Below are 12,825 nucleotides of genomic sequence, written 5' to 3'. Positions count from 1 at the left end.
CCTGTAATCCCAGCACGGGTGGATCACGAGGTCAGGAGATCGAGACCATCCTGGCCTACACGGTGAAACCCCGTCTCTATTAAAAAATACAAAAAACTAGCCGGGCGAGATGGCGGGCGCCTGTAGTCCCAGCTACTCGGGAGGCTGAGGCAGGAGAATGGCGTAAACCCGGGAGGTGGAACTTGCAGTGAGTCGAGATCGCCCCACTGCACTCCAGCCTGGGCGACAGAGCGAGACTCCGTCTCAAAAAAAAAAAAAAAAAAAAAATGTTGTCTGACAGCATGAAATTAAATATTAGGTGGTTCTGATTTCTAACTAATAAAACTTTTTTTTTTTTTTTTTTGAGACGGAGTCTTGCTCTGTCACCCAGGCTGGAGTGCAGTGGTGTGATCTCGGCTCACTGCAAGCTCCGCCTCCCGGGTTCACGTCATTCTCCTGCCTCAGCCTCCCGAGTAGCTGGGACTACAGGTGCCCGCCATCACGCCCGGCTAATTTTTTGTATTTTTAGTAGAGATGGGGTTTCACTGTATTAGCCAGGATGGTCTCGATCTCCTGACCTCATGATCCGCCCGCCTCGGCCTCCCAAAGTGCTGGGATTACAGGTGTGAGCCACCGCGCCTGGCCAGTAAAACTCTTTAAATGTCAAATATTAACCCCCTGTCACCTCCCTTAAGTTGAATGATTCTTATTCTTAGCGTTTTTTTGTAGTTTTCTTTTGGAAAATGCCTAAATAGATATTTTAGCTTTATTAGCAGGTCATTTAATTGATTAGTCTTATTTTATTTAATAACTTAGTGTTCATATCACAAAATAGCTGCTTATATACCTGCCGAACCTGTGATAGCTGCTTAAGACTCTGTAAAAATATATTTTAGCTAAAAGACTAAATATTGTGTCTTTTTTCTTGATAATCTGATCAAACATTTAAATAAGATGACATCTTAAAGATCCTAAGCTTTATAGTATATTATCAGTATCTAGATGGTAAAATATGTAGGTTTTCTTATAAAAAATTTTTTTCTCATGGGCTGCATAAGCCTTCTGAGCTCACAAAGGAGGAAAACTAAATAATTCATTAATTATGACTGTTTTTTGCACACTTTTGGTCTGTATTTGCCTTTTAATGTTAATAGAGGACTGCTGTTCTTGACAGAATAGATTTTTATGTTTATTGTTAACATAAAATGCAAAACCAGTTGAACTCAATTTGGATGAAGATTACTGCCCTCATATCAGTTAATTATGAAGCAAAGCTTGGGTTTTATTTAATTAATTAATTTATTTTTTGAGACAGAGTCCCTCTCTGTCACCTAGCCTGGAGTGCAGTGGTGCGATCTTGGCTCACTGCAAGCTCTGCCTCCTAGGTTCACGCCATTCTCCTGCCTCAGCCTCCCGAGTAGCTGGGACTACAGGCACCCACCACCATGCCCGGCTAGTTTTTTTGTGTTTTTAGTAGAGACTGGGTTTCATCGTGTTAGCCAGGATGGTCTTGATCTCCTGATCTCGTGATCCGCCCTCCTTGGCTTCCCAAAGTGTTGGGATTACAGGCATGAGCCACCGCGCCCGACCTTATTCTTTTTTTTTTTTTTTTTGTTGAGACGGAGTCTCGTTCTGTCGCCCAGGCTGGAATGCAGTGCAGTGGCCGGATCTCAGCTCACTGCAAGCTCCGCCTCCCGGGTTTACGCCATTCTCCTGCCTCAGCCTCCTGAGTAGCTGGGACTACAGGCGCCCGCCACCTTGCCCGGCTAGTTTTTTTTTTTTGTATTTTTAGTAGAGACGGAGTTTCACCGTGTTCGCCAGGATGGTCTCGATCTCCTGACCTCGTGATCCACCCGTCTCGGCCTCCCAAAGTGCTGGGATTACAGGCTTGAGCCACCGCGCCCGGCCCCGACCTTATTCTTGAACTGTTATAGAGGAAGGGGTTTTTGTCCTGTTCTCTGATGTGGCCCCCAATCCCTGCCCAAGATCTATGACACAGATCTCAGATAATCTGAAAGAAAAAACGGAAAGTGATATATACACAGTGATATATTTATTGTAGTCATCTTCACAGAGCAACATTTACAGATTTTCACTTGTCTGTCTGGGTTTTTGTAATAGCTCAGTTGAATTTACTTTTGAATTTGTGAACATTAGTTTACTTGGGTTTTGTTTTATTTTTCCCCAGTGCTGTGCTAATGGTTCAGTGGCTCAAATGTGTGTTAACAGTTCATGCATCATACCTGTCCACGGTGAGTCTTTTCAGCTTCAGTTGCCGAGTATGAATAGTTTGGCTTTGATAAGGATTGTAAAATTTGACAAGTATGGCTGAACAAAACCATCTTTTTCCCATCTGTCCTTCAGCTGTTAGATGCTTCCTTTAGAGATTTTGTTTTACCCCAGGTGCAATGACATGGGCCCTTTCATGATGTCACTACTGTGGCCTTTTATAAATTGGTCTGTCCCTGCCCCCCCGATTTAAAAATTAACATGTGTTCTATAGGGATCTTTACAAATACAGAAAGTAGAAAAGTTATATAATGGCGTACTAGGATTTAGATGTTTTTCTGTACATACACACACACACACACGGCAAGTTTTAAATGTTTTTATACATGCTAACATGTCTGTCCTGCCTTGCCCCAGGAGGATAAAATGTAGTTAATGGTAACAGTAACATAAATAAATATTTACTACCTGACAATTTGCTGGTGCTGCTGTCAGCTCTTGATTACCTATGCAAATAGAAGAGGGAAAGCAACACCAGAAAAAAAAAATTTGTATTCATAATATGAGTTGGGTTCTTTGCCACATCATTACATCCATTATATTTTAAGCTGGAAATGAAAGTATTCAATTCTTTTTCTTTATCTAGTGTTTTACATTAAGTTTTAAGTTTTTAGTGGATAGTTGTAAAAAAAATCCTGAATTGTTCTTTAAACTATAGCTCTTCTTAACACAGTCGCACCCAGCTCTTGCCTTTTCACAGTCCCTTGTTCTCTGTCACTGGCTCGTTTGCCTTCAGTGGCTTGAATTAGGGAAAACTTGGTTAATCTGCTTTGAGGTCAGTAGTTTGTTCTTTGTGTGTCTGAGGAGAACTCGGTGAGATGCTGGAATAGCATGGAGACAACAGTAAGGATGGATCCTGGGTCTCCCAACCTGTAGGATTCTTGGGAGGTGACCTGGGAGCACTGGTGAGAGGGTGGCTGAGGGGTATTACAATTGCATGAACGATTCCAGCAGACGTCGGATCTTAGGAATCTGGATGGCAAATGGGGCAACACTAATGTGGCCTCAGTTACTTGCTTAGAAGTGAGGAGAGACCAGGAGGCCTTGTAGTGAAATCTTTTCTGGAATCAACTCCTGAGGTGTAACTATCAGAATAGTCGTGGTGTAACATTCAAGGTCATGGCAGAACAGACCAAAGAATGGTGTAGGGAGGGCCCCTCAGCCTGTAGCAGTTATCGAGGAAACCATGTTTTTCCTCGCTCTTTTCCTTCATTTCTTCCTTCCTTTGCAGATATTTTTAAGTGCTTTCTTTAAGCCAAGGGCTATGCCAGGCATGGGAATTCAGCAATGTACAAAACACTCTGGTCCCCATCTTCTTGGAGCTCATAGTCTGAACAGGGACACAAAAGGGAGGTGATAAATTGGAATGCGGTCACCTTAAACCCTTGCTTTACTAATTTTCGTGTCTGTCTGCTGTTTAAAGTTAACATTTGAATGAAACACTTATTTACTAAAGTATCAGAAATAGGAGTGCAGGTTAAGGCTAATCAGGTAAAGAGTGGGGTCCCTTTTTCTGTAGTGCTACAGGGACGGATGAAAGCATGTCCTGGGGGTAGGGGGTGAGTTGGGGAAGCCAGCATTGTTCTTTTTATTTGTTTTTTTGTTTTTTTTTTTTTTGAGACGGAGTTTCGCTCTTTTTGCCCAGGCTGGAATGCAATGGCACGATCTTGGTTCACCGCAACCTCCGCCTCCTGGGTTCAAATGATTCTCCTGCCTCAGCCTCCCGAGTAGCTGGGATTACAGGCATGTACCACCACGCCCGGCTAATTTTTGTATTTTTAGTAGAGATGGGGTTTCTCCATGTTGGTCAGGCTGGTCTCGAACTCCCGACCTCAGGTGATCTTCCTGCCTCAGCCTCCCAAAGTGCTGGGATCACGGGTGAGCCACTGCACCCAGCCGTCAGCATTGTTCTTAGAGCCCAGAGATGGGAGGAAAATTAACCAGATGCAGGTGTTTGAAGGCAGTGGGACAGGAAGACCTTGTTCTGGACTTCCAAATGGCTTCCTTTAAAAAGAGGCATTTATATTTTTCCAGTTGCTTTTTATAGTTGATATAGGATAGAAAAGTTATGGCCATGATGGTTTCCTTTCATAATGTTAAAAATGATCATCTGTGTGAAAGCAGAGAGAGCAAGGGGGCTTTAAGATTTTATGAGAAAGGCGAATTACCATTGTTTTATTCCTCAACGAACCTGGAGGAGCCAGACCTTTATCAGTCGTGTTGTGTTCCAAACATAACAGCTATATTCTCAATACAAAAGACTCCGACGAGAGCAACATGGGAGCAAAAGAGTGTGTCCTACTTTCATTTTTTAAGCATGCTTCAGAGGACTCACTAACAGGAAGTATATTTAAAATGCAAACGGTCAGCTTTGTACTGTGTTCTGCTGGTCTCTGGGAGCTGGGAAAAGGTTTCTCTACCTCTTTGGGCCTTATAGTAAGGGTAGATAATATGTTAGCATCAGAGGATAAGATTCAGAGGAAAGCCTCTTTAGCTTGAAGATATGTGGTAGAGGCATTTTTAATTTCCTGTCTACTTTATACTGGATATTGGCCTTATCTGAAATAATTTGATCAATACAGAAAAGTCCCACCTTGCAGTTTCACTCTCTTGCACTTGTATCATTTTTTTTTTATAAGATTATTATTTTTTCCTCTTAGGACATTGAGGGTCTTCTGTGAAAATTCGTGATGTTGTTAGGCTGTATTGCAAGTAGCCACTGCCACTGGAAGTACTTGTAAGCAGATGTGTGTGGTGCAGTGGCTAAATACTGAGGCATAGCTGAGCATGATTTGCATGTTTGTCATCTCTGATATGTTAATAGTGCCAAATGATCATTTTTTTCTCTAGTTACCTGACCTGGTACCCCAGCTAGGGACGCTCTACCAGTTAATGGAAAGCAGAGTCAAAACTTTTCAGAAACTTTCACACCTTCATGGAAAGCTTATTCTTCTAATTACACAAGTGAGTAAATTGTATTGTTCTGGGCTAAAACTTTTGGATATGGTAGGAATGGAGAGAGGAATAGGGATCATTTTGAGACAGGATCTTGCTTTGTTGCTCAGGCTGCACTGCAGTAGCATGATCATAGCTCACTGCAGCCTTGCTCAGGTGCCTCCCAAGTAGCTGGGACTACAGGGATGCACCACCATGCCTGGCTAATTTTTAAATTTTTCATAGAGATGGCTTTGCCCAGGCTGATTTTGAACTCCTAGGCTCAAGGGATCCTCCCACCTTGACGTCCCAAAGTGCTGGAATTACAGGCGTGACCCACCGCGCCTGGCTGAGAGCTCCCTATTTCAGTAAGAAATCGGTAAATCAGGATCTAGTCTTTAACTTGGAAAGCTTATCAATTTGACAGTAAGTTTAGTTGTGCCTATTTCAACTTTTACTCAAATTTTTTTCTCACTGTTGTGTTTCAATTGTTATATAGTTAGTAAGTTACAGGGTATTTATACAGTAAAAATTCTGGCACAGAAAGATACTCTAATCACCTCAGAGTTTTTCAGCTTTACAGAGATTCTTTCCCTCTTGTATCTGAAGGATTTTTTTTTTGCTCTGTATTGTATGAAAGTCCTCCATTACGGTGGTGGAGGTGAGTTAGCAGCAGTGGGAAAGTTGGGAATGCTGGTGGTTGTGATACTTGGGATATGTTTACACTCTACTTCAGAACAGTACTTCGTCTTCTTCCAGGTAACAGCATCAGAGAAAACAAAGGGAGCAACTTCCCCTGGACAGAAGGCAAAGTTGGTGTATGAAGAAGGTAAAGACTAGGGGCATGGGATGGAGTCTAGAATTACAACATTCAGTTTTCAGTGACTGAATTATGTTATCTTTGTGGAAACATGAGTGGAAGATCTTCCTTTGGCAAGCCTCCTCTAATTAAAATAGGCAAGTCCATGGCAAAAGTCTGTGGTTGATCAGATAAGAAAAGAAAAGGCACAAGTATAATACAGTGACAAAAAAGGGCATTAGGTATGGAAGAGATTTTTTTCTTTTCTTTCTTTTTTTTTTTTTTTAAAAGACAGGATCTCAGGCTGTTGCCCAGGTTGTAGTGCAATGGCGTGTTCACAGCTTGCTGCAGCCTTGACTTCCTGGGCTCAATGCAGTCTTCCTGCCTCATCCTCCGAGTAGCTGGGGACTGCAGGCGTGCTACCACCATGCCTGGCCAACTTTGAGATTTTTTGTAAAGACAGAGTTTCTCTATGTTGCCCAGGCTGGTCTCAAACTCCTGGGCTCAAGTGATCCCAGTGGGCTTGGATTACAGGTGTGAGCCACCGTGCCCGGCCAGGTATGGAAAAGATTTAAACAGAAGAACACTATATGAACAAACTTAATGTTAATACATTAAAAAATCTAGGTGGTATAGTTAATTTTTAAGGAAACATTAATGACCAAAATTGACTTTAAAAGAAATAAAAAGTTTGAAAAAGCCAGTAGCTCTAAAATTGACTTTATAAAACCTCTCACAAGATACGCCCAGAAATTTTGAAGGTTATTTGATCAAGCCTTCAAAGAACAAGTCTTTTTTTTTGTGGTTTTTGACAGAGTCTCTCTATTGCTCAGGCTGGAGTGCAGTGGCTCGAGGTCGATCATAGCTCACTGCAGCCTCAAACTCCTACACAAGCAGTCCTCCTGCTTCAGCCTCTAGAGTAGCTGGGACTGCAGGCTTGAGCCACTGTGCCTGGCTAATTTTTTTTTTTTTTTTTTTTAAAGTAGAGATGAGGTCTCTTTGTTGCCCAAGCTGGTTTTGTGCATGTGGCCTCAAAAACAGTCTTCTTGCATCAGCTTCCCAAAGTGCTGGGAATAGAAGCATGACCCACAACACTGGGCTGTCCTTTTTGTCATGTACTAACAATTTAGTCATTTTATGAGCCAAGTAGAATCTTGATAACAAAACCTGCAAATGTCAAAAAGAGAACATTTTAGATCATCCTCAAATATCCTGAGTAGCAAATTGATCGTAGACATAGAGTTACAGCTAGACCAATGGATTGGCATACTTACCCCTGAAAAACCCGCAGCTCTATGGACTCTTGGTGTATTAATTGATGGTGTGTATTGTCTCATTGTGGAGAAGATAGCCTGCTCAGTAAATCGTTAGAAACACGATAATTTACATGGAACAAAAAAATTTACCATTATCACATCACACATCACATTCCATATTGTGAGAAATGGATACATTTGAAAGAGTAAAAATGGTCAGGTGTTGGCCGTGATTTGGGAAATGGGAACTCATGCTGTGGTGGGAGTATGTGTGCATTCTTATTAGAGAGCAACTTTGTAATCTCAAAGTTTGCAGTTTGCATATCCTTCCATTCATCGGGGGGCTGTCCCAAAGTGATCCCAAAGTGCTTGGATCCTGAAGTGCTTTTGTGTGTCCCAAGGACCAACACTTCTCCAAGTATGAACAGAGGACCTATGGGGATGCCCGGAACTCTCTGAGAGGCTCATGATGTCCTCCACTTTTCAACCAGTCGTCTGTGGGAGGCTAGATTTTCTTCATATAGTTCAAATAAAACAACATATCCAAAAAATCGAATGCAGAAGCAAATATGAGAAGTTCATAACAGTGCCACTCTACTTAGTAGAATTTGTTGTTGTTGTTTTGGAAATTCCATTTTTCAGTTTTAGTATATGTGCTGCCGAAGTGAGCACAGAAATACCATTTTTCATTAAAACATTATTTATGTTAACATATAATGGATGGGCATTTGTAAACAGATTAAATATTCTTAAATTTAAAAATTGAATTTGAATGTGATAAATATAGGTAGACTTTTCCCACATAAACAAAAACTTTTTGGAGCCCTCAGTTTTTTAATAATGTGAAAGCATTTTAAGGCTAAAAGGCTTGACAACACAGCTTTAAAACATAAATGTAAAGAGATTATATAAGTATGTTCATTGCAGCCTTTATAATTAAGAAAAAGACTTGTAAACAACATAATTCTTCATTAGTGGGAGCGTGTTTAAAATGATTTATTCCTTTAGCATAACACTACTTTAGCCAGAGTGCCTGGAGTCGAGGTCGAGTTAACATGCATAGGTTTGATTACAAAATCAAGTCACAAAATGATACCTTCTGTATAGCATCGTATAATTGTAAAGGATTAGTAAGCAAAATAAGGGTGGCTTGAACATAAGCTCTGCGATACTGCAACATTCGTTTTGGTAACTGAGGTGGCTACTAAATGACTAACAGGTGGTTAGTGTAGACAGCGAAGCTGGACAGAGGGATGAGTTACCTCTCCAGCCAGGCGGAGCCAGATAGCACGACACTTCACCATGCTGCACGTAACAGCACGCAATGGAAAACTCAGAAATCCTTGATTTGTTACATTTTCCGTTTAATAGTTTTGGACTGCAGTTGCCAAGGGAAACTGAAACTGGGGAAAAGGAACGCATATTGGGGAAACTGCTATATAAGTCTTTCGTGAATATGTACATGTGTAATTCATGGGTAATATAATGTATATGTTACAACAGCATACTGAGGAATGAGAAGCTCACAACAGTGGGTTCTTTTGGGAAATGGGCTTAGGGAGATGGGCATGTGAGGGAACTTCATCTGGAGATAATGATTTATTTTCTTAAGAAAAAGTAGATAGAAGAAGGATGTTAGAATGTCTTTAAAAAATAGGAACCCCATTCTGTATTATTGGATAACATTAGCACACCTAACGAAATCAATTCCTGAGTTTTATCCAGTGCTCAGTTTATCTTCATCTTTCTCCAGTTATCCATAGACTGTCCTTTAAAGCGGTTTTTCCCATACTAGACTCGAGTTGTGCATCATGGGGTTGAATCTGGTTACTGTGTTTCTGAAGTCTCTTTTTAGTCTTTAAGAACTCCCCTTTTTCATGACGTGGACTTCGCTGAAGTGTATTTCACAGAATGCCCCACCTTGTGGTTGTGGATTTGCTTCCTTTTGGCTTCTTTTAATTTGCTCCTCTAAGTTACAGTTCCTTTAAACTGGATGTGAGGTCTAAAGGTTTGATTAGATTTTATTTTTGGAGGGGTTGCATCAATGCAGATCACTCTTATTACATCACACCGAGAACCACATTGTGCGTGTTCACATTTTTTTCCTCTCCACTGTGAGATACATCGTCCTTAGTGCTTAGAAAATAGTTTAGCTGTGTTAATTTTTTTTAGTGTTTGAGTGTTTACTCCCCCAACAATCATACATCTAATTTATCAGTTGCTAATATTACATTGTTAGTACTTTGTGGATTAAAAATAATGCTAATTCTTCCATTTCATTTATAAGCCAGCTTTTCTGTGTTGAAGTGTTCCTCATCCGCTGGGGCTATTTGGTGGCCCTGCTATGGCTTAGTATTTTAAGATGAGATTTTTGTAAGGGGTTTGGCTAGTTGGTTTGGCCCAGTGAGATCTTGAAGGAATAATATAATGAATATACTTTTATACATGTAAGAATAAATTAGCCAGGTGTGGCTCACGCCTGTAATCCCAGCACTTAGGGAGGCAGATGTGAGTGGATCCTTGAAGTCCGGGAGTTCGAGATTGGCCTGGACAACATGGTGAAACCCCATCTCTACCAAAAGTTAGCTGGGTGTGGTGACTACTCAGGAGGCTGAGGCAGGAGCCTGAGGCTTGAACCCGAGAGGCAGAGGCTGCAGTGAGCCAAGGTCGCTCCACTGCGCTCCAGCTTGCCAAAAAAAAAAAAAAAAGTTATGTCTTAGTTGGATGATTGCTAAATATAAATAATATTTCTAAAAGTAAGTTCAGGAATCTGGTTCTGTTTATTTTCCAGGCTATACCCTCTGTTTTGTTCTAAAATTAAGGCTGGATTTTTTCTCCCCTTACAGAATCTTCTGAAGAGGAGTCTGACGATGAAATAGCAGATAAGGATTCTGAAGTGAGTGATTTGTTCCCTGTATATACATCGGCCTTTGTAACCTCATACTCTCATAAGAATGAGGCCTTCATGAATGCTTTCCTTGTTGGTATTTCTACTAGGATAATTGGGATGAAGATGAGGAGGAGAGTGAAAGTGAAAAAGATGAGGACATTGATGAAGAGGAAGATGAGGATGCTGAAGGAAAAGATGAAGAAAATGGTGAGGACAGAGATATAGCAAGTGAAAAAGAATTAAATGGAGATTCTGACTTAGATCCTGAAAATGAAAGTGAGGAAGAATGAAGACAGCAAAGCAAGCCGGTCAAACCGTATAAACTCTGGCTCACCTTGCCCAGTGGTGAGGCTTGCCTCTGTGCCAGGATGCCAAGGACCGCTGCACATTTCCAAATTCACAGCGGTGGATCCCATGCCACTCTGCTGTCCTGAGCACCCCAGACCTGACTCTGTAAATAAGAGTGTTTCATTCAGATGTTAATAAACTTTACACAGTATATAGACACATTTTCTGCAATGTACTGACATCAGTGTCCAATATATGGTATATTTTTATAATATAATATCCTAGTATGATTGGTTATATCAAGAATTGACAAGTGCAGATAAAGACCTTTCCCATAGGAGTTGAAGAACTGGACTGTTGTGAAGGAGGCAGCTCTTATCTCAGGTTGGTATCTTTCATCAAATCCAGATGCAAAGCAGCACTAGTGAAAATCTTTTTTAATTTTAGTACATTTAATTTGATACATTTTCATAAAATATGAAGGGATAACTAAAAACTGAAGTAAAAATGATAGTAATTAAAAAAAATCATCAGTATCTCTAGTTTGTCTATTAACTGTGATAATCTGACATGAGTCAGATTATTTGGAGTGCTTCCCCAAAATAACCACTTATTTTTTAAGCTGTCATGTGAAGTATTTTTTTAAAACAAAACAAAAATTAAGATCATTAAAAAAGCTAGATTAGCCATATTAAGGATTTTTCTTGAATGCAAATTGCTTGTAAAGAATCATCAGTATGTAGATTAGAAGTGCTCATTACCTGCAACTTTTAAAAAAATTCAGTTATAGCTGCTTTTGAAGAGGTTTTCATTTTATTTAAATTACTAATGGATCAAAGAACAATTGTTTATTTTTTCTCCTTGGTTTTAGATATTAATGATAACCTTGTTGGAATTTTTTTCCAAAGAAAATATTTTTATAATTAAATAATTTAATGTTTTTCTTCCTTTTCATTACCTACTCTTGGCAGTGTTAGGGTATCTGTTTACCTTCAAAATGATAAATCTCACTCAAGATTTTTTATGTATGTATAAATATTTTGGTGTGCTACAAAAGCCTTTGCAAATTATCAGTAGTTTTTTTTTTTTTTTTTAAAGAATGAGCCGATATTGGCTTAGTGCTCACTAGGGGACATGCAGATGGAAGCTCACCTCTAAGAAAGGGCTGGACAGATGGACTTATTTTTTCCCACCTGTGAATATGTAAAACAAAACCATTATCTTTGAGGGACTTTTTAATACCAATGGCAGAACAGAGATTTGTGTGCTCAACTTAAGAGCCAGAGCCATATAAGCATCTTGGGAAAGCAAGTTTGAACCAGCTGCTGGTGTAATGTACAGTTATATTTGTCTATAAATGGAGCTGTTTATGGCAATTTAATACCATTCTCTTTGTAAAGTGAATAAATATTCATCTTTACCCAGTGCTTGTCTTGTGGTATATGTAGAGGAACACAGCCACATGTTTGGGCTTGTGGTGTGAAGGTTTTTAAAAAGCAGTTTTGCTTCTCTGGCATTAAATAGGTAAATGCTTTCAAAGCTTGTGGATAACCTAGAATTTGCAACGAAGTGAAAGAATCAAGACATTTGTGTTAGTCTAGTGTCAGCTATAGCTGGTTGATTCTTCATGCATTCCCACTTGACTGGGTTGTGACTTCACAACCCAGGGCCATAGTGACAGTAAAGAAAGAGGTATGTGCTGGTAAATTCAGTCCTGTACTGGTAACCAACACTTGGCTTATGAGTCCGATTTCCCTTATACCTGACTCTGCCTAAAGAAGTAAATGATGACAAACCACATGGTAATTTCTAATTATTTCTTTGGTTTAGAAAAATCCAGAGTTAAATTAGGCTTGTTGTGAAAAGAATCTTCTATTTTTAGAGTATTTCATTGTATTTTTCCTGTGTGTGTTTTCTTTTTTGAGATTAATTTTTCTTCCCAACTTTTCATTTTGAAAAATTTCAGCCCTCCAACCACAATCAAGTCAGTCATCATATATTGTAATTACTTGTCATATTGCTCTTAATAATTCAGAATAGTCACCCTCATCCTATGTATGTGTGGATTTTAATGTTTAAATGAGTCCACATAAATTAAGCCATGTTGTAGAATGTCCTGCATTGTGAATTTGTCCAGTTGTTTCCTTATGATTAGATTCTGGTTTAAATATTTTTTGGTAGCAATCCTAAAAAGGTGGTGGTATTAGAGATGAATTTTTAAAAGAGAATTACTTGGGTATAAATGAATATGAGAAGGTTTTAATGTGAGTAGATGTCAGGGCCTCAGGTTTGGGGGTTTTGAAGCCGTAGTAGAATGGTTAATGCTTCTGGTGAGGCTCAGAAATTGGAACTTCATAATGGAAACATTGGGTGCATTGATATGTCTGGGG

At 39.8% G+C, this 12,825-nt stretch overlaps 1 protein-coding gene across 1 annotated transcript in view; it reads left to right on the top strand.

Moving 5' to 3' along the window:
* The window catches only part of WDR43 (WD repeat domain 43), a 57,075-nt gene extending 45,213 nt beyond the window's left edge, over window positions 1-11,862 (top strand). The window contains exons 14-18 of the mRNA XM_033176162.1: window positions 2,168-2,231; window positions 5,119-5,232; window positions 5,962-6,031; window positions 10,104-10,153; window positions 10,255-11,862. Coding sequence (XP_033032053.1) covers window positions 2,168-2,231; window positions 5,119-5,232; window positions 5,962-6,031; window positions 10,104-10,153; window positions 10,255-10,437 — 481 coding nt within the window. The 3' untranslated portion in view covers window positions 10,438-11,862. The remainder of the gene's footprint in view (window positions 1-2,167; window positions 2,232-5,118; window positions 5,233-5,961; window positions 6,032-10,103; window positions 10,154-10,254) is intronic.
* Window positions 11,863-12,825: the final 963 nt, after the last annotated feature.

Source organism: Trachypithecus francoisi, unplaced genomic scaffold, assembly GCF_009764315.1.
Source record: "Trachypithecus francoisi isolate TF-2019V2 unplaced genomic scaffold, Tfra_2.0 Lachesis_group17, whole genome shotgun sequence".
NCBI classification, from domain to species: domain Eukaryota; kingdom Metazoa; phylum Chordata; class Mammalia; order Primates; family Cercopithecidae; genus Trachypithecus; species Trachypithecus francoisi.
The sequence above is the reverse complement of the archived record's forward strand: the minus strand, read 5'-3'. Positions and strand labels throughout refer to the sequence as shown.